The 27340-nt window shown below is 38.8% G+C and overlaps 1 protein-coding gene and 2 long non-coding RNA genes across 19 annotated transcripts in view; 2 read left to right on the top strand and 1 right to left on the bottom strand.

Annotated features, from left to right (window-relative positions):
• Nucleotides 1-24582, bottom strand: part of LOC137851214 (uncharacterized) — a 61849-nt gene extending 37267 nt beyond the window's left edge. The window contains exons 1-4 of one of the 8 annotated variants that reach the window (XR_011093074.1): nucleotides 24451-24580; nucleotides 23587-24032; nucleotides 19090-19152; nucleotides 2942-3032 (exon numbers count right to left, since the gene is read on the bottom strand). This is a non-coding gene — a long non-coding RNA (uncharacterized lncRNA). Of the gene's footprint in view, nucleotides 1-2941; nucleotides 3033-19067; nucleotides 19153-23586; nucleotides 24033-24450 lie in introns of all 8 variants that reach the window. The other 7 variants (XR_011093075.1, XR_011093068.1, XR_011093069.1 and 4 more) reach the window with 7 other exon arrangements.
• Nucleotides 23958-25244, top strand: LOC137851213 (uncharacterized). Its single transcript, XR_011093067.1, has 3 exons — nucleotides 23958-24095; nucleotides 24178-24335; nucleotides 24520-25244. It is a non-coding gene; the product is annotated as an uncharacterized lncRNA (long non-coding RNA).
• Nucleotides 25245-25524: 280 nt separating this feature from the next.
• The window catches only part of PEX2 (peroxisomal biogenesis factor 2), a 55163-nt gene continuing 53347 nt past the window's right edge, over nucleotides 25525-27340 (top strand). For 4 of the 10 annotated variants that reach the window (XR_011093066.1, XM_068672136.1, XM_068672141.1 and 1 more), the window contains exons 1-2: nucleotides 25525-25629; nucleotides 25890-26004. Coding sequence is in view for 1 of the 10 variants with exons in the window: in XM_068672144.1 (XP_068528245.1) it covers nucleotides 25533-25675; nucleotides 25890-26004 (258 nt within the window). In the remaining 9 variants the exon portion in view is untranslated. The other 6 variants (XR_011093065.1, XM_068672144.1, XM_068672138.1 and 3 more) reach the window with 5 other exon arrangements.

The raw sequence follows: 27340 nt of genomic DNA, 5'->3' as shown, positions 1-27340 counted from the left end.
AGAAGAAGTCTCCAAGAGCAGTCAGTCATGGGCAGAAAAGAAATCTGTTTGATGTTGTAGTTGAGTATATTGAAGAGTAATATTCTCCTAGAACAAGATTTAAGTGGCAAGTCTGAATTCGGTTGACATCCTACCTTCCCCCAGGTTTGAGTCCCACTGCCTGCATTTCTACACAAATATGCACACAGCAGTCAATCTGCAAATGCACAGTAAATTCACTGAGTCCTGACAGCATTTGATTTATAAAGTTCAACTGTACTGTGTGCACAGTAAATATCTAATCCTTTCCCATAACTGAGGAGTAAACAACAAAGAAATAGGTAAAGAGCAGACTGCCTTCCTCAAAGTAATTCATTCAGCCCACAGCTAGTTTTTGGCTGACACCTTTCTTGACAACATATCAAATTTCAGCAACTGATGCAAGGCAAATGAATAACACCAGTGGTAGCAGCTAGCCCTCTTCATTGCCCCTTCAAGTAGCCTCTCCCATTGTGGCTCACAAAAGATAATAACCAAGGCAAACTACAGAGCAATCAGACTGCATGTGCAGGTTGAACAAATTCTGCAGGTGGAGCACTCTCCTTTCTTTGTTCTTGACTTTTTTGAGTACTTCTGTCCAAGTGGTTTTATATTCATGCACTACTGTGGAGTAGATACCTGACCCATGACCACAAATCACTTGGTAAGTCATGTTGATTGTTTGCTATTGCTTAGAAGAGATATTTCCTGCTGATGATTTTTGGGGGGTAGGGGTGGGGTTTTTCAATACTGCCAAAGAGAGAAGCTCATTACCACTATCATTTCTCAACTCTATGAAACGTAGTGCTTCCTGTCACTCTGAGCTCTCTTGAAAGCATACCATCTTTCCCAGATGGTAGGCTTCCAAGCACTGGTGCACCTTAACCTGGTTGTGTTTACACTGGAAATCCCTACAATGTGGAAGAGTTTTAACTATGAACAATTACAGTTCTCTGTAAGTCAAAAGGCCATATACTATTAGTGTTCAATATTACTGTTCATTTAATCCCTCCCAAATCCAGTAAACATAATTGAAGGAAGTGATAAATATTTATGCTTTCAACAGTGAAAGGTCAAATTATTATTTCTGCTTTTCACCTCTCAATAGTAAGTTATATTCACAAAGAATATATATTTTATAAAAACAAATAAACACCAAAACTCAGCATAAATTGAACCTTTTAGAGACTTACTCTACAGATTCCTTAGGAAAAAAAAAATAATAAAAAAATAACCATTTTAACCTTTACAGAAACCACCAGCCATCAACAACTTCAGTAACTGTAAGCAAAATCTGTCAAAACACTGGATATTAATCATTTTCTAAGCCACACATGCTTATGTACTGTAAGTCATCATTACTGAAAATTCGAGCTGTCTCTGAAAATTGGACCCACCAAATCCCACCTCTGGAAAAAGATACCAAGATTTACAAAAGACAGCCATGAATGATGCGCACAAAATAGATATAACAAAAGATGTTTGGGAAAACTCTCTCAGGTTAAAATATATTTGGATAGAGTTGGATGCAAAAGATGATCTTTCTATGGGATGAACATATAAGAAATGTCTCTCTTTTTAGCCCATTTCTTACCCCTAAAAAGAGAAATATTTAGCAGTTATGATACCACCACATACCTGAGAAAGAGATTTTTACCTGACACAGGTTATGAGGATGGAATAGGGGGACCAGGCTCAAGTACAATTCAAATTCCATGTGTGCAAGGTGCAAGCAACTGATACGTGGATCCCAGGCTTTTTTATATACTATTCGTATACTCTGTCACTTCGCCATTAAATTGAAAAGGAAAAAGAAAGTGACATGGAGTAAATATATATAATTTATGGAGTTACTCCCTCTTAGATCTTCAACTCAAAAAGGTACAAAGATATACAATAATATCCAAAGGGTATGGGATGTATTGAATGTATTTCTGCATCAGAAATAATGTGGCCAGCAGGACTACAGAAGTGATAGTCATCTTGTATGTAGCACTAGTGAGACCACACCTCAAATACTCTGTTCCATTTTGGGCCCCTCACTACAAAAAGGATATGGAGTTGCTTGAGTTTGTCCAGAGAAGAGTAATGTAGCTGGTGAAGGGACTAGAAAAAAACATTAAGAGAAATGGCCAAAGGAACTGTGGTTACTTAGTCTGGAGAAAAGGAGTCATGGAATGGTTTGGGTTGGAAGCGACCTTAAAAATCACCTAGTTCCAACACCTCTGACATGGTATAGTGATGGGACTCAATAGGTCAGGTGTATAGTTGGACATGATGATCCAGAAGTTCTTTTCCAACCTAACTGATCTTACAATTCTGTAAGCCAACAGGAAAAGCTTACAAAGGCTCCAAAAAGGAGCATTTGAACTGTACCTGGGGTTACAGTTCAGGAGGAGTATACTTGCTGACTTGGGCTATGCTGCATCAACTTGCAAGGAACACAAAACAGGGAAAAAAACTATGGGCAAGACACCTGTGAAGCTGCAAGGTGAACCAGGAAACCCTGTGTTGGTGTTGGTAGCTCAGCAGGCTGCATCTTTTTTTTTCTTTTTTTCCTCACAGAAACAAAATCCAGAGAACAAGTTTTTTCTTCCAGAAGCAAATTACAGAGCAAAAGATGATGCATTGCTGGTGACAGCATTAGAGGTATCTGTAAACTTGAAAGATAAATGGCAAGGAAGATCAGCTTAGGAGGACTAATCATCTGTGGAATCTTCCATCATTTCCAAAGAAGACCAAGAAAAACAGCTTCTGATACTGGCCATCTTGCTAGAGCTGACCAGATGAGAAGGAAAAAGTCTATTCTGCTGCACACAGCAGACTTTCATCTCCAGACCCATGGTGAGTGGGGGGAAAGAGGAAGTGCACAAGTTTGTGGGACAGTATTTTGATGTGAGCAACCATAAATAGATCTACTTACGGTGGTGGTTTTACCTTCCTAGGCAGCTGAACTCCATCACAACCACTCTCACCCCCCCCTCCTCAGAAGAGGAGGTGAAGAAGAAAGTATGCTGGAAAACAAAACACACAACAACAACAACAACAAATCTCATGGGTTGAGATAAGGATAATTTAATTTAAAAAAAAAATGGGGAAAAAAAAAAGGCCGTGTGGAAGCACAGCAAGAGGAAAGAAATTACTCTCTAATTCCCATCAATGAGTGATGTTCATCCATGTCCCTGAAACAGGGCCTCAACACCCGTAGCCATTGTTCAGGAGGACAGACATTTTCATAACAAGAGCCCACCCCAAACACACCTTTCCCACCTTTTATTACTGAGTGTGACACCATATGGTATATGTCACCATATTAAGGTCACCATATTATGGTCACCATAATATCCCTTTGGTTGGTTTAGGTCAGCTGCCCCTCTCCACCTCTTACCCATCTGATTGATGGCTTTCGGGGGGTTGGAGGGAGCCCTGATGCTGTGCCAGTATTGTTCAGCAATAGACACAACACTGGTGTGATACCAGTCTGTTCTAGCTACACGTGCAGAGCACAGGACTGTATTGGCAGCTGCAGGGAAAGTTAACTCCATCCCAGCCAGACCCTGTAAACCTACAAGCCTTGAGTACTACATAATGGAGACTGTGTCTTTCATAAAGGAGGATTACTTCAGTCAAGTGCAGCAATCCCTCTAAGACCCCCCAACAACCACAGTTTCTAAAGGCACTGTAGTTGCTGATGTGCACAGTCAAGGACACTGTTCTCCAAGTTTTCAGATTATATTATGGAAACCATAATATAAATGCATAAGTATATGTATGCAGAAAGCATAAGCTTTCTCAAATATGAATATATTTGAAAGGCAGTAGAAGTATACATGATAGTATTTTATTTGCCATGCAATTACACATAGGTTATACTTAGCAGCTTCATCTCGTATCTAAGACAGGGCTTGCAACAACAGAATGTTTGGCTAAGTGAATATAATAACTTGGATCCAGAAACATCTATTGTGAGCAGTAGCTAGTTGGATATTTTTCTCAAAATCAAAAATGATAATGCTTGTAAGAGACACAGTGGGAACACACATATGGGTTAGATTAAACCGACCTAAGACACGCAGCCTTAAAAGAAAGGCAATCGTCATATTCCAGAACGTGTTCCAGAAAATCCGTGAGCTGCAGCAGCCATCAAGTACCCACATGATTAATCCTGAATTCTTTTCCCCTGGACTTTTAGCCAGAAAAGCAAGCTTCTCTTGTGTTACTGATAAAAGAACTTCATAGTTTGCTTAAAGCATTCCTTGCAACTGCACGCTTAAACTGTTTTCTTTATTATTACAGAACATGGTCCTGCAATTTATAATAGGCCTTTCTCCTGCAGCTGAAGAGATCAAGCATGTGATACATATTTTGAACTGGACATCAGCATTTCATATTTACTTGACAATGTTAAATTGGAAAGGAGTAGAATTTACTCAGTCCTTAAATAAAACAGAAAGAAGACCATCATGAAGAATTGTAGTTCATACAGGACCACAAATCAGGTTCACTCTGACATGGAACTTTAAGATAGAACTGCAACTGAGTGTAATTAAGGACTGTAAGCATAATGAAGATTAATAATTGTACCCTTTTTATATATGAACTTTGTAGACAGGCTTTTGCAGCATGAAAACTGCCTAGCACTTGAAGCAGGCAGCTTGCAGGTCACGTAAAAGGATGTACAGTGGATCCAAGAAAACAATAAGTCAGAACGGGAAAGGGTAAAACTGCAAAGAAAAACTGCAACTGTTTAAAGTGGGATTAACAGCTATAAATGTTGCATCTTAGAAGTCCTTTATAAATCTTGTAGAAAAAAAAAAAAAAGCAATGCGTCATACTTGTTCACGTGAACCATTGGTGGTAATTCAGTTCACTTTTTCCTGGTTCACTACTTTCAGCGCTTTTCACTTTATAATTCTAAGGTTTTTCTTTCTCAAACAAGACCCAGAAGACACAGACCTTTATTTTATTTTTTTCATTTCTTTCTTTTGGATGTATATGGATGTATCAGTGTATTCTGGCACATATGATGGATCAGAAAGTGAGTCTTCCTTAGATTACCACATGACTTCCAGCTAGTGGATGGGTTTGAGATCAGACAGATAGGTAAAATCATGTCAGTAATGTCTGTACCAGAAATCTAAAAGAACAACAAGAACAGCTGGTCCAGAACTCTTTGCATATTTACAAACAACTGGATGTTCTTGCAGGAGGAGGTCATACATTCGACAAGACAAACCAGAACCATGATTTTTGGGAGACAAAGTAGATAAGAAAGCATCGCTGAGGCAGCTGCTATTTGCATTCAAATGCGCATGGTGCATGCACTGTGATAGAAGAGTAATGGCCAATTACTGTCAGTTGCTAGTGAATTAAAAATTACAGGGTAACAGGAGGAGGACATAGACATAGAAAATTCTTTCCTGGGTCGGTACACTGTTTTCTGTGTCAGCATACAAGAGAAATTCCAGTTACAGCTAAATGTATCTAGAATATTGAATTGCACTATGTATTTGGAAAATAAATTATATACTTAATATTGACCAAATCACTGAAAACTAGGATATCACCAGTAATAATTTTAATAACAATCTCCAGTGGCACATCCAGAACAGCAAGAATTTCCAAGTAAACATATGTCTTTTGTTAACATCAGATAAGAAGTACTGTTCTTATCAACATCAAACAGAAAATTAAGCCCTTTAAACTTAGCAAGAACCTTCAAGCTTGCTTTCTGTCCTGTAACATCTGTTTTTCAAGCAGTATGTGTGTTAGAATGGAACTATGGCCTGGAAGAGACAAGATAACATCCAAGAAAATGTCTCCTTGGTTCACACAGGAATCCCAAATACTGCCTGTTCAGATTTGGAACCATAGATGCATTCAGCTGAGGGAAGGGATAGAGAAGACCCTTTCTGCAGGAACTTGCAGTGTACTTGGTCTCTGTTTCTTCAGTTTCAGGGCATAGAAAAAAATGGAACACGTGTACATTTTGTTGCAACAGATATGATACTCTTCTTGAAAATGTGACAGAAGTATAATAACAGCTGCCATTTTCAAGGATATGCTTGGCATCATAACAGGAACATTCCAGGATATTCACTGTTCAGGAAAGGTTTTACTTGTTTTTGCAGCATTGTCTTACTTTTTTTTCCCCCCTCCATTTAGGTTGAATGAGCTGGTAGCCTTCATCAGATATGCACCACAGAAACACTGTGATAGCATATGCATGAGCTATCTTGGAAACAGTGGAAATCTCCCTGAAGAAGTCCAAAATGGACAACATAAAAAATAATATTCTCAGTTGATGTTGCAGATACACAACAAGTGCTGCCTACTGTCAGGATTTTGTAGCTCTGCTAGGCACTTAACATGAACAAAATTTTTCAAAGTAATTAGTTTCCAGAGGTTATACACAGAGTTGTTTAGCAAAAAGTCATTTAAGCATTCAGGACTTACTTCCACATTGCTAACATATCATAACAGAGGAATACCAATAATGTATACACGTGAACATTTAATAGTTAAACTGTGACCGTTCCTTTTTTCCATTGTTGAACTATCACCATGCATCTAAGAATTAGTATGGAAACACTAATCGCAGTGATCCATATCAACACACACAAAGTATTTCCTAACATTTTATTTGTCCATAAGGAAATGGTAGAAGGTTCACTATGAAGAGGAGTTCAGGTGCAAAGTAACAGGTTAAGTGTACTGAGAAGGCCAATGAAAATGATTAGAGAGCTGGCAATATTGCTTGTAAAGGAAAACATTTCAAAATTAAAAACACACAATTTCCCTGCAGAGGATTGATAGGCAACACATACAGTCACTTTGATATTAATAATAACACATAATATTTATATGGTTAATATTTTGAATTATTAAAGAATGGCTTAGAAAAGAAAAATAAAATACAAGCAGTAATAAATAAGTACGGAAAAAAAAATATGCAGCTGAGTATCATGAAAAACTACTTGGCAATGAGATTTGCAAAGCAGTACAAAAGCATCCCAAGGGAAGCAGTGGAATCTCCATCATTTGGGATATTTAAAACCAAACTAGACAAAATGTTGGAAAATGTTCTATAGGGAATAGTCCTGAATTGGTAAGGAGACAGACTGGATGACCTAACAGGTCTTTTTCCATCTGTAATGTCTATTACTCTGTAATTGTCTCATGTCCTCAATCCACACATTAAGCAATCCTCACATAGCTCCAGTGCCAAATGGTTTGGTTCCAAAGCTCCCACTCTTTCTTTACTCATCATTTAAGACTAGCAGAGCAAGTCCTACTTAGCAATGAAAATGTTCGTAGAAAGATGAACAGGGAAAAGAAATGATTCGGAGGCCCATGTAATGTTTCTTACACCACAGGTTCTCAGACTGCTAACGTGCACCTCTCATAACAGGGTACCATTAGAGTACAAACAGCTTCAAAATGGCATGCAGCTCACCTCAGTGCTTCTGCTTCTTAGTTCTACTTGCATTTGTTATGTCAGCATTTGGTAAATCCTGCTGCAACTATCCATGACTTTCAAACATTTCTATTAGGCACAAAAAAGTTTTTCAGCTTTGAGAAAATGAGTAGAGTAGTCAGATCACAACCACACCTTGCTGAACACCTGTAGGATTCTTGGGTTTGGCTTTTTGTTTAACTGGAGCTTAAACAAATGTGGTATTTTAAATGTTCATGCTTTATGGCTCTGTTATTCTCATGATTGTTTTATATTGTTGTTCATCAAAAGGAGCATATATTAAGAACATCTAAAGGTAAGAAATTTACTTGTATTGAATACATTTCATTTAATAACATTTAAAATCTATGGATTTTGAAGGGTTTTATTTCAATTTCCTAAATATAAATGTTTTGCATTGTATTACATATATATGTATACTTTATATAATCCAAAATACTGGATTAAGTACTATAAAATCAAATCGTAATTTTATTGTCTCTGTAGAGCAGGATAATTCAACTAAAATGTTGGGGGTGGTTTTTTTTTATTATATTTTATAGCAATGTTAACATGTTTTTACATTGATTTCTACTTTGCTTCCTTTTACATTCACAGAGGGAAAATTAACCTGTTAGCATAGGCAGGCAAGCTTAGGTCCTTTCCTGGCACAGCATGCAGAAGTTATCACATGGCACACATACGTCCAACTTATTACTCACATATTAGGAAGAACATCCAATTTTGAAGACAGAAATTATAATAAATATGCTAGTTATTTAAATTTTAACACTAAAGAATAAAAATCTCATGCTGTATAACACTGAATTTTCCATTCTTGATTTTGCTTCACAGAAAGAAACCCAATATTTGACAGTACCTCATTGATACATCATTATAATTGCCTGTTTCATTCTAGGTAACCAAGTATAAACAGCAGAAATAATGTAGTCATATAAGATGACAGATTCGTGTATATTTCTTATATATGTACAAATTAGCAGGCAAATTCAAAATATATTTCAAGTTAAAATTTAAATTCAACCTTGTTTATTCAAGCTATTTGTTCTTTATATGAAGGACATATTTTATTTTTAATGGTTTGAGATATCGTTAATGTTTAAAATGTCCTTGTTTTAATTGTGATGTCTGGAATAGTTTTTGTGGATGTAGTGCATTGTCTTCAAAAATGCACCATCAAAAACTACCACACTACACAAAACTTTAATGGTGAAAGCCGTATTAGTGGCAAAAAGTTGAAACAGTTAAAAGCAGAAGTGCATCTTCTCACTGAGTGGAGAAAGGTATTAAGCAGTACTGAAAGCAAGCATTGGATATCATTAAGTAAACAGTAAATTAAGAATAAGAAAAAAAGTACTGTTTGACATCAAAACAGGGTTCACCTCACAGATCTAACTTTTTAAATTAATGAGAGTAATCCATATAGACAACAGCATTAGCTTTAGAATAGCATTAGCCATCCCCATCAACTGGCAAAGTTATCTTCTATAACTCTAGAAATTGGTCCCAGGGTAGTAGAAACATCAGCAGTGCCCAAAAGTGACAGGCTACTTGTTAGCTCAGCTAGACTTTACATGACACAGAGATAGAGCTGAAGAAAATATTTTTATATGGAACTTAGAAAGGATATCTAGTAATTCATAAGCATTATCAAATTTGTTTCAGATAAAGAACAATAAGTCAAAATATTTGAGTTAAATTTTAGAATCCTTTTTATAGCTCTTCATCTTGAATCATATTACAGTTAAATGTAGATGTAAGCATTAATACCTTCATGCAAATACAAGTCAAGATTTTTATTTTATTTTTTTAGAAGACATAAAACATCCAGTATCTCGTATTTACATTTTGCTTTATGCATAGGTATACATGGCAGAGAAGCTGCAAGACATGGCTATCAACATGGCTGACTCCAAAAAAGTGGTTCTCTGGAAACTTGCTGCCTCCTGCAGCTGACAGCTGCTTCCTGTTCAAAGGTTTGGATGGCTACCTCTAATCTCTACTGCCACTGACTTCCATTTCTTCAGAATAGGTGCTTGATTCTCAAGAGCAGGAGCATTTCTCTCTCTCTTAGCACAGAAGAATGGCATAGGATTAAGGTCCTGTTCAACAGTACCAGCACTTGGTGCAAACCTCTCTTCCCTTACACATGTATCATACTCCTGACCTTCACATCTGTTGTTGCACTGTGAACTGACAGATCATTTTGTTTGCTTTTTGTATGTGGTCATTTTTGTATCCCTATAAACAGGAAACAATGCAAAGGTTTAATTACACCACGTGAATGCCCTAATAAAATTAGACATATTTCGTCTGTAAGTGAAGGATGAAGCGAGTGCTTTCTTTCCATTTGTAGCCCAGTCACTTTGCTTTCTTGTTGGAAAACGACATAATAAAGGGGCTGAAGAGATGCTGGAGTGGTCACTTCACATTTATCAAACCTTTTCCCCGCAAAAACAGAAAATAAGTATAGCTAACAATACTAGTAGCCTACTGATCTACCAACTCCATACAAGTCAAAATATGAGATACAGTCATTGAAACTGACACTAGCATCATTTTTAGCTGGTTACTCTTTTTTTTTTGCTGACCTGTCATACCATAGTGTTAAATCACCCCCAATTCCAATTCCAATTCCGACTCTAAAGAGTCTATTATATTCCTACAGCATTTGTTCAACAGGCATAGTGAGTACCCTCACTATAAAAATTAAATCTCACCTAAATCTGCCAAATTTCACTTAATGTCCATTGACGTGCTTAGTTTTCTACTATATGCAAGAGCCTAATATCAGCTACCTCCTTTAGGTTTTTGCAAGTTTTAATTAAAGCTTTTCTTAAGCTTCTTTTTTCTCAATCACGGTGTTGTGAGGGAGAAGATATAATCTATTTTAGCAAATATTTTGGAGAATCAGTAAACTCAAATCATATGGAGAAGGATATGGGAAAAAATATACACAGGAATAAAAAGAGAGAATAACAAGCAACCACAAAGCTGGGAAAAAAAAAATACAAAGAGAATTCTGTTTACAGCAATATAACATCATCACAGCTGACTTAACTATTTAGTCTTCTTTCAAAATGACAGCATCCACAGGAGCTTTGTCACTGAACTCTCTTTCAAAATCTTCAGCTGTTTGAAGCAAAACTCTATTGTGGTCACCTAGATGATTTATGCAGAACTGAAATTCTTATGCAAATAAAAGACAAATTAAGCCCATACCATTAAAAAAGGATCACCTTGTTCAAAATTTTCACTTGAGTTAAAAAGTAAAGAGTTAAAAAAAAATGTTCCTCATCATTCTACATTATTTCATCATTCTTTCTTTTTCTCTCCCCCTAATTGTCATAACAAGTGTGCGCATGTCACTTAATATGTATTGAAATAAAAACAATTACAGGGAATACAAATGTTTGAAAAAGTAGCCCCAAGGAACTGCTGAGGAAAAAGGCAAGCTTTCTTACTTTTATTAGAAGTTTAGACTGAACTAGAGGTTAAAGGTTCTATAACAGACTAACAACATGGTTTCCTTTAGGATATAGCTTTTGGAAGCTGACCAAGACAAATTTTAACTCCTTGTACAATTCTAACCCTGTTTGTTAAACAAACTTCTTTGCCTCATTCAATTCCTTCAAAAACTCAAGACTGTCACAAAGACTGGAAGTGAAATTATTTTTGTTAATTATTCTCTCAGTTAAAATATAATACTTTTCTACAGCTCCGTCCTTTTCCCCATGTGAACTGGACTTTCTCTCCTTTACAAAGCACCAACACATTTTAAAGTAATGGATAATAATTATATGAATGTTTTAGAAATTGAGGTTCTATACAAAACTGAATTCCATATATGTCCTATGTCCTTATGAGAGACCTAAAATAGTACGATACTTGACCAAAACAGATTTCATATGAAAGCAATAACTATAAATAGGACTCCCTGAGGACTACCTTGCTGGGAAAATGCTGACATACTATGATGTTACAACCAACAAAAAGAAATATTTTCACCAAAGTGTGGAACCAGGAAATTATTTTCCAGAACAAAAATAATGCTATTCAGATTTAAGAAATATGGCCTAACCAATTGTAACATAAGTAAAATGAGATAGTCTGTTCAGAGAGAAGGACGGCATTTTCTGAAGTGTTAACATTAGTCAGAATAAAGTAAGCCATTTAAGAAAAGTCTGAACGAACAGAAAGCTGGAATTCTAAACAGATAATTCACATCTTCACCAAATTTTCATATTCCTAAGAACCAAATGCAAGTCTGAACAATATGTATTTATTTTTATCTAATGAATATAGTTAACTGCTTATTTATGAATTAAAACAACTGTAAGATGGAAACACCGATTTAAAAATGTATAACAGATGGGATGTCAAATGCAATTTCTCCTCTGGTCTTTGCTGTTTAACAATATTCTTTGAGGAAGATTCCTGTTAAATACCTATATGAGACTGAAATTCACTGAAAAATCTCTCCCTTCACAGTAAGCATCTCATTCATCCCATGAGCGTTAATGTAAATATCTTACCTTTTAGGAGAAAACAGCAGAGGAAAATTTAATGCTTTGGAAAACTCATGCACCACACACTGCACAGAATAACATAGAATCATTAAGGTCAGAAAAGACCTTCAAGATCAACTGTCACCCTACTACAAATGTCACCCCACTAAACCATGTCCTTAAGTGCCAGGTCCAACCTTTCCTTAAACACCCCCAGGGACAGTGACACCACCACTTGTTGGTGTGACACTGTAAGCCAAAAGCAGTACGGACACAACTGAGGGACGGTGACTAAGGGCCACGCACAGTAAGGCAGGGACACCGCCAAGGTTCCTAATGTTCTCTAGCCACTAGACAGGGCATGAACACCCCTTTGGGACAGTGGCTTGCAGGAATACAGGAACCATTAACACAAAGTAGCCGACAGAATCCATTACACAAACCACCTGAATCAAAGGAGGCTTTGATGCCCATTGCCATACCAGAGGTGTTCACATGGACCGAGTACAACTCACAGCAAAATGTACTTGTACTGGGAAGCAGGTGAGAATATGCTTATGGAAGTGTTTGTCTAATTGCTCATCATTTTCTTTTTCTCATCACAATCAGAGATTCATGCTGGTTCATAATCAGTTATCTCAAGTAAAATTCTGCAACTCTGGATTGTTTCTCATACTATACTATCTTAAATTTTAATCCAGTGACCTACTTCCATGAAAACTTAAAGCAACTGAATTCCCAAAAACATTAAAACTTGTGTGGTACAGAGGAGGGTGAAGAAAAAAAACAGTGGAAATAATCTCTATCAATTTCTTGACTGATGGTAGAATAGGGAGACAGGCAGCAGGCCATTCAGCACTTGTATTCCTGTAATAAACACAAGTATCATTTGTAATAAGCCACAGCACATGATGCCTTTTGCTGAGCTGATAGAAGCAAAAGGAATCTAAGGGTACTACAAGTTTTTAAAGGGACATAAGAAAGAAATGAAAAAAACTGCATGGTGATTTAAGGGATATCAGAGGACTGAATGTATAAGGACATAAGTGGCATTGCTTTAGATAGCCCTGAAGAGGGTTATCTGAAGGTACTACTAAACAATGCCACAGAAAGAGAGAAGTAAACCTAGATTTTACAGTGTCAGAACGTAGGGGACCTAGGATACAAAAATCAGTTATGAAGACATATGCTTTAATTCCACAGCACTCTAGCCACCAAGGATGGGCTGAGAATGGGATACTACTCATCCCTCCTGCAGCAGCAGGTAGTCAGGTGTCCAAGACACCTGGGACCAAGTGTGCCATCACAAGAATTTTGCCTTCTCATCCTTGTTCCAAAGAATGCCTACTTTCTATGCAAGATCCACTTGTACGCTATATCAGATTTTGCTGTAAAATGACAAAAAGTGATCTTTGATGCAAATTATGGCAGCTTCCTTTATCACTCACTTGCTAATTATTTCTTTTTAAACAATTTTGATACTACTTCTCATTCTGCCTTTACTATTCACAAGATGGTCCCTATAAGACCTACATTTTTAAGTTTTACCAGGGAAAAAAAGAAGTATTTTACCAATAGAATATTTTAACAAACTAATTAGTAAGAATTTGAAAGCTATTAACTTACTGAAAAAGCTATTAACATATTTTCATTACACTATCTTGCAAATTAAATATTATCTATGAGACTAGAATCGTGTCTCTATTCCGAGAGGAAACCTCTCTGCTAAGGAGATTAATTTAAAATTAAAAAAAAAAAAAAAAGAGAAAAGAAAAAGAAAATAATATAACTTGTGGTGGTTTCACCCTGACGGGCAGCTAAACTCCACCACAACATCTCTCTCACTGCCCCTCCTCAAAGACAGGCAGAGAGAAAATATGATGAAAAATGATTCAAGGGTTGAGATAAGGACAAGGAGACCACTCACCACAGGCAAAATAGATTCAGCATAGGGAGATTAATGTAATTTATTGCCTATTACTACTAGACTAGAGCAGTGAGAAAACTGAAAGCAAGCTAAAAACACTTGCCCTTCCATCCACCCTCTTCTACCTCCTGTCCCTGAGCAGCTCAGAGGAATGGGGGCTGCAGTCAGTCTGTAATGCTTTGTTTCTGTAGTGGGTTTATGTGGCAAGGTTTTGGTAGCAGTGAGCAGCAGGGGTGGCTTCTGTGAGAAGAATCCTGAAGCTGCCCCAGAGAGTCAGTTTCAGTAGGTTCCAAAAGGACCTGCCACTGCCCAGAGCTGAGCCAATAACTGATGTTTGCGCATCTGTGAGAACAGATTTTAGAAAGGAGAAAAAAAGGAAAAACAAAAAACAAAAAACTGCTGCACAACACAACAGCAGCTGGGAGAGTGAGGAGTGAGAAACAGCCTTGCAGACATCATCGTCAGTTCAGAAAGAGGGGGAGAAGGCACTCCAGGTGCTGGAGTTCCTCTGTGGCTTGTGGAGAGGGCCGTGGTGGAGTGGGCTGTCTATAGAGGACCTCATTTACTTGATCTTCCTGATCAGGTGGCCTGTAGCGGACCCCAGTATGTCACCTATCTCTGCCCTCCCTTTAATCCTGACCCATTAGCTCTCAGCTCCTCATTCATCCCCAGGCAGAGCTCCATGCCCTCCAGCTGCTGACTGACACAGACAGTGATGAATCCCCCTCATCCCCCCTGCCTGTCATAGAATCATAGAATGGCTTGGGTTGGAAGGGACCTCAAAGATCATTGTAGTGGGTTTACGTGGCAAAGTTTTGGTAGCAGGGGGGCCATAGGGATGGTTTCTGTGAGAAGGATCTAGAAGCTGCCCTATGTTTGGTAAGGGTCCCATTGCTGACCAGAGCTGAGCCAATAAGTGATGTTGTTTTGCGCCTCTGTGAGAGCATATTTAAGACAGGGAAAAAAAATGCTGCGCCACACAGCAGCTGGGAGAGTGAAAGGAGTGAGGAACGGCCTTGCAGGCACCAAGGTCAGTGTGAGCCAGAAGTAGGAGCAGAAGTCCCCTGCTCCCTGCCGGAGCAGAAGTCCCCTGAGGCCTGTGGTGAGGACCATGGTGAAGCAGGATGTCCCCCTGCAGCCCATGGAGTACCACGGTGGAGCAGGGTTCCACGCTGCAGCCGGTGGAGGAGACCACGCAGGAGCAGGTGACCTGGCAGGAGCTGCTGCCCGTGGGGGAGCCAGGTTGGAGCAGTTTTCTCCTGAGGGATGGACCCCATGGTACGGACCCATATCTGGAGCAGTTCTGGAAGAGCTGCTGCCTGTGGGAAGCCCACGCTGGATCAGTTCATCAAGGACTGTATCCCGTGGGTGGGACCCCACAGCACAGGGGACGACAGTGACCGAGAAAGAGCGGCAGAGAAGAAGTGCTGTAGACTGACCATAACCCCCATTCCCCCGTTCCCCTGCGTCGCTCGGGGGGGAGGAGGTGGAAGAGGGTGGATGGGGGGGAAAGGTGCTTTTGGTTTCTTTCCTTTGTTTCTCACTTCTCTCGCTTGTTAGTAATGAGCAATAAATCTTACTATCTATCTTCTTATGCTGAGTCTGTTTTGCCCGTTACAATAATTATTGCGTGATTTTCTTGTCCTTATCTCAACCCTTGAGCCCTTTTCACATATTTTCTCCCCATTCCTCTTTGAGGAGGGGGAGTGAGAGAGCGGCTGTGGTGGAGATCAGCTGCCCACTCAAGTGGAACCACGACAATCATCTAGTTCCAACACCCCTGCAAGGATGCCACACACTAGATCAGTTTGCCCAGGGCCCCATCCAACCTGGCGTTGAACACCTCTAGGGCATCCACAACTTCTCTGGGTAACCTGTTCCAGTGCCTCACCACCGTCCGAGTGAAGAATTTCCTCCTAATATCTCATCTAAACCTCCCCTCTTTTAGTTTAAAACCATTCCCTCTTGTCCTGTCATTATCTGATTGAGCAAAGTGTTGCTCCCTATCCTTTTTAAGTCCCCTCTAAGTACTGAAAGGTTGCAATGAGGTCGCCCTAGTCTTCTCTTCTGTAGGTTGAACAGCCCCAGCTCGCTCAGCCTTTCTTCGTAGGAGAGGCACTCCAACCCCTTGATCATCTTTGTAGCCCTCCTCTGGACCCACTCTAACAGACCAATGCGTCCTTCTGCAGCCCATGAGGTACCACAGTGGTGCAGATCTCCATGGAGGAGACCACAGTTGCACAGGTGAACCTGCACTGGAGGAGGCTGCGGCCTGTGGAGAACCCGCAGTGGAGCAGATTCCAGGCCAGGCCTGTAGTCCATGAAGATGGGACCACACAGGAACAGGTGACCTGGCACAAGCTGCTGCCTGTGGGGGAACCATGTTGGAGCAGTTTGGTTCTGATGGATGAACTGCATGGTACAGACCCACATTTGGATAAATTCTTCAAGAACTCTCTTCAAGAGCTGCTGCCTGTGAGAAGCCCATGCAGGATCAGTTTGGGAAGGATAAGTTTGGGAATCCCACATGGAGCAGGGGCAGAGAGTGACCATGAAGGAATGGCAGAGACGAAGTGTTACAGACTGACCACGGAGCCCATTCCCCCGTTAGCCAGCACCACTCAGGAGGAGGAGGTGCAAGAGGGTGGATAGTAGGAAGGTGTTTTTGGTTTCTTTCCTTTGTTTCTGACTTCTCTAGCTTGTTAGTAAAAGGCAATAAAACCTACTAGTCTCCCTACTCCGAGTCTGTTTTGCCCATGATAATTGTTGAGTGATCTCCCTGTCCTTATCTCAACCCTTGAGCCCTTTACATCATATTTTCTCCCCCTTTCCCTTTGAGAAGGGGGAGTGAAAGACTGATTGTGGTGGAGCTTGGCTGCCACCTGAGTAAAACCACCAGAGTCTCTGCCATTCCTTCACAGTCACTCTCTTCCCCTTCTCCAGTGTGGGGTCCCTCCCATGCAGCAGCTCTTTAAGAACCACTCCAATACAGGTCAGGAACAGACAGTTATCCACAGGCAGCAGCTCCCCCCACATTCCCTGCTCCTGTGTGGGTTCCTCTCCACAGGCTGCAGCTCTGGCCCGGGACCTGCTCCTGCGGGCGCTCTCCATGGGCTGCAGCCTCCTCCAGGCCACATCCACCTGCTCTACCGTGGGCTCCTCCATGGACTGCAGCATGGAGATCTGCGCCATGTGGGACCCATGGGCTGCAGCCTGCTTCACCATGGGCCTCTCCACAGGCCACAGGACAACTTCAGCTCTGGTGTCTGGAGCGCCTTCTGCCTTCCTTCTGCACTGACCTTAGTGTCTGCAGGGCTGTCTCACATTCTAGACTTCTCACAAAGGCTGCCCCTGCAGACCCTCACTACAAAAACTTTGCTACATAAAGACAATACACAACTTTACAAATGTCTGTGTATTTCCCTTACAGTTATTTAGAAGTGCTGTTCTTTGTACAACAAATGCTTCCAAGATGTCAGACTTTGTCCAACTAAAAAGAAACTAATATTTCAGCTCCCCAGGTGAAAAAACGTAACTAAGCTGGCAGTTAAAAAACAAAGTACATAGGAAATGTTTTGTCTTTATCAAAAGTCAGGAAATGTTTTTAAAGGAAAATCATACTCATTATTTAATGCAAGAGATTGAAATAAGGCATATGTGATGAACTATCTCAAAATAATATTTTCCCAAACCTTGCACCGTTTCTCACCTTCGGGCAAGTTGTGAATCTCTGCAAATTATATTTTGCGTATGTTCAGCAGAAAATTCATTCCAAAAGAAAAAGTCTCTAAAAAAAAAAAAAAAAAAAAAAAAAAAAACTATCCCTACTAAGTGTTCTACAACTTGGAGATGAAGGAGCTAATCCATTCCTTTGTTGTCTGTGTTCCAGGCTGTAACAAAGCCAAAGACAAGAAAAGACAACAAGGGAACATCTTTTGTGCATTTTGTTCTTTCACTAACTGAGCACTGAGAGTTCACATATGATGGAAACATAACAGAAGGAAGAAAGACCAAAGACAATTTAGGTAGATTAGATAGACAACTTCTACTGAAACAGTGATGTAAAAGGTCAGAAAAAAAAAAACAAAACAAACAAAAAAAAAGCGCAAGAAACTAGGGAGGAACTAAGATGAGACAGTTTTAGACACATATTCACATATTTACTTATGAAGGACAATGAGCAAAGTCAGAACAGACAGTAAAGCAATGATAGCAAGAAGAAAAAAGATGCCAGGAAAAGACGTTAAACAAGAGGGACACGGACAGATGTGGTCAGCTGAGAGGAAGTAACGGACAATTCTGTACCTATATAATGTAGGAGCAGGATGTATCCTGCTCAGAAACTTGAACACAATCTGAGTCTATAATTCTCAGTTTTCAGTGGTCAGCAAAGCACATGCTTTAACAACCTGTAGAAGTCAGTGCAAATATAGATGACTATCATTAGTTCTCTCTCAAACTAAGTAGCAGATCACAATGAACTATGTGAAAATCAATATAACTCCACATGATGAAAACTGTTTTTTGTTGTTGTTGTTTTTGTTTTAGTTGGCTTCACTTAAAAACTTTGCAATTCATATTGATAAAACTACAATTTTTATTAAAATTATTAAATCAAACTATTTAATTCCATTACCAAATTCAAAGTCATTTAAGAAAAATATCCTTCACAGTAAGCCAATTTATAAAATCAATACAGCAAAAGCAATCTTTGTATTTACCAAGTTTTCCCTGTCTAGATAATCAGACAGATAAAAGTGAGACTTGTCTTGATAAACATCCATGGCCCCATTTTTTATTCATTTAAATCTTTTTTGGTATATTTCATTGTGAGGGTGATAAAATAGCATGCTTTCTTCATTAGCTGCATGCAATGTTGAAGTGAAGTTTACAAAGAAGTTTGGATTTTAATGTTTACCTTTGTATAATCATCAAATATAATGTAAACACTGTAGTATACCTGCTTTCATTAAAATTTGTACAAAGTAAGAGACACCTATGGTTTGAGAAACAAGTTAGTGTACATAATTCTGCAAAGATCTAAAGGACAAAAACTGCCAAGAACCTGAAGCCTCAATCTTAAAATGAGAAAGGTACTACAAAAAGGTGCTTCCCCAAAAGAAAATGAGACACATACCTACAAACGAGACAAAGCATACCTTCCTTATCTCTAGCCACTGTTCTGAAGAATCATCTTCAGCCTCATATCAGAGCAATGTTGACTGAAAAGCACAGAAAGCAAATTTGTTGCATTAATAGGTACCATTTCAAATAGTAACTTTTCAGATTAAAACTGCATTTTACAGATATGCAAAGAACTACAAAGCTGAAAAGAAGGATTATAAGACAGAAAGGGTGCTCTTCATTTTAAGAAATATTTCTATTGCTCTCCAAGGAGATTTATTTCATCCACCCTATAGCATGTGTCAAGAGTTACGCTGATCCTTCACTGGGAGCTAAGTACCCAATAGTTTTTACATTACCATGCACCACAATAGCAATCCTTGACATTGGTTATAAGTGTCAGACAGAACCTTCATTAATTGTCATCATCTCTAAGACATAAAAGAAACCCTCTCTTCTTGAATGTTATTACACAAAAAGTGTACGTTATCTATATACAGCAAGTGCAAAAATGTTTTGTACTGTAATAATAATCATTTAGAATATATGGGATAGAAAGTGTACTATTGTTAAACTGTCAGTCAAAACCCTTGTTATACAAGGATAGAACATCACATCCATCTATAACAGCCTTTTCTGTCAGTCAAACGTGTTGTTCTATACAAATCTAACATCCATTTGATTTTTAAATTGGCAGAGGCTGTAAAACATTATTCTGATGTGATACCAACGTGATCTAAGTTGCTGTTGATATCAGAACACAACAGAGGTTTCCTCTAAAATCCAGTTCTCCTCCTCCTTTTAGGTATCTGCATAACTTAGTTGATTTTGCATGTATAATTGCATGAATATTCATATTTTTTTCTTCCATTACATCACAAAGAACATACTTGCTGATAATCTCCTCTAACTTGAAATAATCTATAACGTGAAAATTCTATCAGTCTGATGAAAACATAGTACCCTAGTTTTTTACTAACACCCTAGAAAAAACAGCAAATACTCCTGTTTACCATTACATAAGTTCATTCAGAACTTAGCCCATTTAAACCAGTTATGAGCAACAGTGGCTTATGAAAATTGAGTTAAACAGCACTGAATTCCTATAGGATTTTTCTGTGACATTAGTTGCACAATGAACTGAATGGAACGAACTATTCTCTTGTAAAAGAATACAAAGTTGGACTGTCATCTTACTGAAAAAACAAACAAAAATAAAAGGGACAGAAATAATTCAAATTTGATTATAATAGAGGAAAAGAAAAGAATAAATCAAGAAATGCTCTTTTTAGCCTATTTCCATGCATAATGTCTGCAACTTTTGTACTAATGTACTAATTTTTGTACCTGGGATCAACACAAGTAGAGAAGGCACATCAAATCAATCTCTCCAACAACCACTAACAAATGAAGCCATATATTTTGTTCTATCTATGAAGTGTGCAAGTAGATGTAATAAATGTACAGGTTACCAAAAGCATTATTAGGCTTTCATGTCTTTTTTTTCTTTTTTTCTTTTTTTTTTTTTTTAATTATTATTATTAAGTTCGTACAGGAATCATTAGTCTAAAGTAATTTATTACCCTCACAATTATTTGAGCACATGCAGCACAGCACACCTTTTTCCTTTGGTGTCTTTTAATGCAGTTGGCATACACAACAACTTTATGGAATACTTCCTAATGATCGACAGGATTCTAAAATCCTTAAGAGCTCTTAGGGCAAGGTCAAATGAATTGTTACTGAAATGGTATCACAGATCCATTTTCCACTTGTATTGTTTTAGTAGCACCTACAGTCAAAAGTGAAGAGTACCTATGCCAGCTTTCAGACCCCTAAAGCTTGAAACTGTTAACAAAGGCACAGGACTATGAAACACAAAGGCTAAACTGACTTTAGTTTACCTATTCGGCTAGCTTTCTACAGAACTGGGGTAAGCGACTGGATACAGTAACATCACAACATTAATGAACCAGGATTAGAAGTTATATAATCAATTCAAAATCGGACTATAACTCAAATGAATCCCAGTATCCTGCTTTTGTTCTCAACTTCAACATTTTAACTTCCCATTAAACCACCTCATATTTCTGACTTAGTTAAAATTTAACTATTATATATAAAAAAAAAAAATAAAAAAATGTCTACCTCATTCCTTCTTGTTAAAACCTTAAGATAAAATCATTATACTTAATATAAAATAATTTTAAGGCAATTGGGAGTTCATGCATGAAAATTAAACACAGGTAATTAATGCAAATAGCATTTATTGCAATATTTGTTTAGTAGCATGTCAACTGAGGCTAAAATATAAAGCAGCTTGCATTAAAAGCTTGCATATCAATTCCTTGTAGTCTTTCCATTCTGAGAAAACTAATTTATTCAGTACAGTGCATTGTATATATTCTATTGTTTAGCCTTATAACATTCCACATGGCCAATCACGTTATGCTAACTACTGCTTACATGCTTTTAAATTAAAGATAGGGATAAAATAGGGCTACTCAGCCTCAATTACCATTTTAAATATTTGAATTGATATACAATGAAAAAGTCTTCACAAAATACACAAATTACACAATCACAGAATGGTTGAGATTGGAAGGGACCTCTTATCCAAAGCCTGCTCAAAGCTTGGTGAACTACAGGAGGTTGCTCAGGTATGTGTCCAGTCAAGTTCTGAGTATCTCTGGGGATGAACACTCTAAAACCTGCCTGAGCAACTTGCTCCAGCGTTTAATCGCACTTAAATGATAGGGAATATAATAAAACACTCATTTCGTGACAACTGGTAAAAATAATATAAGCATTGTTATACTAGACAAAGAGAAAAAATAGCTAAATTGTTTTTGAAGATGTTGATTATTCTCCTTAGAAAACTGGTCTATAATTAGTATCCAAAATATGTATTTTTCCCCCATAGAAGCTTCCTTCATGAGAGGTCTGGTGCTTGACAATAAAAAGACATAGGACACAATCCCTATCTCAGTATGTCATCAAAAAAAAAAAGTTAGGAGAAAGAACCTCAAGTACACAGAAGCACAACTAAAATCTCAGCGGGTGGGGCGGTAGGTATGCAGTTGGCAAGGGTTATAAAACAAACCTGTTCCTTCTCTTTTTCTGGATAAGCATATGTACTAAAAATGAAGTGAGCTAGATTCAACTTTCATTTTCAACTTCAACAACATTCTATGTATACTTAATATAACACTGAGAGGAATAACTAGTTCTTCATTAAAAGAAAAGAGTAATGGAGAAATAAACTCAGGTTACTTGATATAGCTATATATTGAAATTAATCTTTGAAATTCACATGATGAAGAAAAATGATATAAACGTATCACACGTTTTATACATTGGAGTCAAAATCTGAAAGTATACTTACAAAACCATTCACAAGATTTTTCCATGTATTTCAAGATACTGAGACAATACCATCGATACCAGCGGAAATTTGTTGCTTTCTAATAAAGACTATGAGCCACGTAAAGGCAAAATAAAATTAATCAGAATAGATGCAAGATCTTTATGTTACTTCATAAACAGCAGAACTGAATCACAAAGTTGAGCATATATAAAGTACCTTTACCTGACACAAGAAAAGAAAAACTTAAACTGTGGAGGTTACCACACAATCTTTTTCTCCAGAAAGTAAATATTAAGATTCAATCTTTCACCAGATTTATACCTGCAAACATGACTACATCATAGTTAATTTTCAAACTTATGTAAATAGTGACAGAAGACAGCACACAAACTTTAATAGTAACAGTCAAATCCTAATCATGATTTTGATCAATAAAAACATCTAATGTGTATAAAATATGAAATGATTTGCCTACGATACAACCTCTTCCACCAAAAATAAATAAATAAATAAATAAAAATAAAAATAATTCCCCTGCCTTATGCATCATAAAGTAATGGAACAGAATTAGTTCTGTCAGCAGATCTACATCGCCACCAGGGCTTTTGCTAGGTTTTTTGGTTAGGCTTTTTTTTTTTTTTTTCCTCCCCACCTCCTGAGCTGTCATTATTATGCCAGTAGAACACAGTTGGATGGACTAGTCTTATGTTTTCAAAGCAGAGAACAGACATTAATTTATGTCTACATCACTATGAAGCAAGCAGGTATTTTACATATGGGGAAATCAAAGAAAGGTGAAGTGCTTTGTCTAAAGGCACTTAGAAGAAATGAGCAACAGAGCTATAATTAAAATTCAACATCAAGATTCATATTAATCCTCTAGACCTAACTGCCTTTTTCAAAGTGCATGATTTGGAACATCAAAAATAAGAATCAATTCAGTTCCTCTCAGTGTACATGTTAATGATAAAATAAAACATTGCATTCATCTTCCTCTGCATTAGCATAAACAGTCATCCTTAGAAATCAAATTCACAAAACCATTTAGATTTTTAAAAGATATTTAAAAACAAAGTCATGTCACGGTTAAAATTTAAATTCCACATTTGATTTGGCCTCCACATCTATGTACTGAGAGACTCATAGGAAAAAAACACATACATACCAGGTATGTTAGTATACCAACTTATACTAGACTGATTTAATTAGTTTGCTTTCAACGCAAAGGTGCAGCACCTCAGCAATTATGAGATCGTTAATACAACAGAGCATAACAGCACCTTTAGAGGTCTTGTCTAACCTCTAGGCACACATATAACTCCCATTAAGGCTAATGGGAGTCACATGTGTGCATCCAAGGGAGAAGAGGCCCATTAAAACTGATACAACATATCCATTAATCTTCAGGTCACTCTTAAGGTCAAACATTATAAAAATGTTTATGAACAGTACTTACTAGGTATGCACAGTGGCTACTTTGGTTTTAGGACAGACCTGTGAGCAGTTAAGGCCATGGAAAATGTCTGCTTTAAAAGCATCACCACGTTTCAAGTAGTAGCATGGAAATTTGAGAGTGCTTTTCTATAGTGACAGAGGATGTTTTTCTATCTCCTGAAAGAATTAGAAGGATAGAAGTGACAGAGAGGTTAGATACAATGAAAACCTTGGACAAAGGTATGCTCTAGCTTTTCATTTCTCTTCCATCCCCCATGCTTTCCTTGTGTTTCAGTCCCTTAGTTGTGGTTTTCTGCTTCAGGAAGAACATTTAACTCCAGTGACTAAATTCCTAATCTGTGCAGTCTGCTATAAAGACACTACAAATAAGATTTTGATTACTGAATCAGCCACAAACCACTACAATTCAAGCACCACTTGCAGGGTAGAAGGAGCATTGAAAGTTTTTCGAAGAGAAAGGTAATCTTAATTTGCTACCCCTTTCATTCTGCGTATCTGATTTTTTTTTTTTTCACCACTATGGTATAGTTTAAGTAAGCACATTCTTTTCCAGCTTAGAAAAAGCTAATAGTACCTGTTTTCAGCCATTCAGTCTATAAAACTGATATAATTGGAAATGAATTTTCTGTCTTCATCCACATAGAGTCCTGGAGGAGAAATTTCTCAACAGCATGGAAGCCAGATGACATCCGTATGAACAGAGCAGAAGAAACAGCACGAGGAAATGTGATCGTCAGATGAGTATAGAAACAAGGATAAAATTCAGACATGAACTATCCATTTGTTTAGTGTTTCTTTTAAGAACTCGAAGGGGGGGAAAGGTGGCTTCATTACAGGTTCTGTACTCACGAACTGTTCTGAAACTTGTCTTCCAGAACCGATGTCAAAACTTCTATTCTGCATGCAAGATTCAGTGTCCTATTACAGGGTCTCTCTTTCAACCATTGACAACAGCACTACAAGCTTGTATTCTGAAACTTCGTGTGACAATCGGCGATTGTCAGCTGTATCTGCAGTACTGGGTCAAAACACAGGCAAGAAGCTGGAGAAGACTCTCACCTAGAAAGTATGGCTCTCAGAGAAAACCAGTAAATAAAATCAGCCTCAAAAGGATGCAGCACAGTGATCAGTCTTGAGCTACAGGTCCTCTATTGTTTTATGGTGGTATGTCCATTTCACACCACGTCTCACTTTGTGATGTTTATTAAAGAGCTGTATCAGTGCTTGTACCCTGCACATGGAAGCGTTCTTTGTTTCTAACTCAAACTTGCTGCCTAGAACCGCAGCACCCAGCTTTCCAATGGGGTTTTCCTCAACTGAAAGCGCATTAAGCCCAAGCTTTTTGTACAGAAATGACATCAGAAGCTCGTTTCCACACTCCTTCCGCGTTTTTCAGGTCAGGCCCTGTCTGAAAAGCAAGTCAGGCCAAAGCCCGTGACCTGCTTTTAGCACACGAGCTGAAGTGATTTATCTGCACACGCCAAGCAACAGCAGCAGCTCCCTCCTCTCTCTTCCCCACCGCCCCCGCCCTGCCGCTCCCAGCTCCTCCTGCAGCAGCTGCCCTTCCCTTCCCTTCTCGCCCCGCCCTCTCCCCTCTCCCATTGGCTCCCCCGGCTCCCGCTGAGCCTCTTGATTTGCTTTCCCGCCTGTCAATCAATGCCCCGCCGCGGACACCATCCCGGGAGACCTTCCAGTGCGTCATCTCCACGGCCGCGGGCACTTCCTGTGCAGCCGCTCTGGGCGCTCACCTGGGGTATCTATCGCCGCCGCCGCCGCTCTGGGCTGCGGACGTTGCCTCGGTGACCGCGGGCTGGTGGTGGCAGCGGTGTGGGGGAGGAGGCTGGGCCGGGGAGGCTCCGGCCGCACGGGCCTTCACGGGGAGGCTGCAGACAGAGCCCCCCGTGGCAGCCCTGCGGGTTGGGCCCGGCCACGGGGGTGGGCGGGCGTTGGGCCTGATGGCATCGGGCCCTGCTTGTGGGAAAAAACAAAACAAAATTTGTGGTTCTCCTCTAGCGGCCTGCCTGGGCTGCGCAGTGTCGTGAGGCCCGTCGGTGTGCTTCCTCCCGGTGCCTGCCTACCTGAGCACGCAAGGAGGCTGCAAGGCTTCCAGCTAGGCCCAAAGCGTAAGGTAAGAAAGGAGGGAGCCTTAGCACGTCGTCTGGAGAGAGGGCAGGGTGATGGATTCGTTTGAATTCTTAGGCCGATGTCAGTAGAGAGAGTCAAACAATTATAGAGCTCCAGAAGTCTTTCCTATAACTATGGTCACAATTGCAGGTAACTAGCAATAGCACTAGAGGGAATGGCCTCAAGTTGCACCAGGGGAGGTTCAGGTCAGGAACGAGGAGATATTTCTTCTCAGAAAGAGTAGTCGAGCATTGGAATGGGTTGCCCAGGGAGGTGGTGGAGTCACTGTCCCTGGGGGTGCTTAAGGAAAGGTTGGACCTGGCATTTAGGGACGAGGTTTACTGGGTGATATAGGTGGTAGGGGATGGTTGGACCAGATGATTTTGGAGGTCTTTTCCAACCTTCGTGATTCTATGATATACCTCAACTCATAGGTTCTTGCTGTTGAGGGGATGGGTCTTTGCCACTTTCTGTTAACTCAGTTTTGTGCAGCCTGCAACTGTTTTGCAAACTAATGGTTTGTCACAAAGCAAATGGCGATTGCATCTGATGGCCAAGTAACTTAAGCAGAGAGATGAATTACATTTCATGACACAGTCACTACTGAGAATGAGAGGACTGCAAATGTCTTTAAATCCAGAGTAGTTGTGTTATCTTTTAACTGCCAGTGGGAAGGAAATGTTCATCAAGGTCAAAGATAGAGAGTATGGTCACTTTGTAGTAAAACCCCATTCCAGTACAATCAAACAAATGGCTAAATATTTTGCAAGTTAATGAATTCTTGTCTGACTTGTTTGGAGCCATTATCAATATGCAGTTCAGCAATAGAAGCTGACAAAGCATTCAATTTGAGACTATTTTTATTTATTCTATGTGAAAAGGTATTTATTGATGCTTTCTGGTACAAACATTTTTTTCTCTTTAAGAATCTGTTTAATCTCAGTTTTTGATTTTCTGCATGGTGTCATTATCACAAGTTTATCTAATGAAGAATTTGGTAAGAAAACAGAAGTATCATTGATGGAATGTAACATACAGTAGAAATAAACTGTTAATGAGGAGTAACCATTCACACCTCTGAATTCTTTTCTGTCTGCTGACAGGGCATGAAGTCATCCACTGCAGTTACTTGATCTTGACTTGGGGGGATAACTTCACACCTACAGGGTAGTGTTTATATATATATATACATATATATATATATATATATATATATATGAACTCTTTAAAAAGCTTTCTCTCTCTCTCTCTTTTTTTTTTTTTTTGTGGAAATGCAATAGGCCAGTAGGGTACATAAATTCAAGTGTTGAAGGGATTCAACACTTAGGCTTTAGTAATAT

The sequence above is a fragment of the Anas acuta genome, chromosome 2 (genome assembly GCF_963932015.1).
Source record: "Anas acuta chromosome 2, bAnaAcu1.1, whole genome shotgun sequence".
NCBI lineage: Eukaryota > Metazoa > Chordata > Aves > Anseriformes > Anatidae > Anas > Anas acuta.
This window is presented reverse-complemented; position numbering and strand designations above follow the sequence as displayed.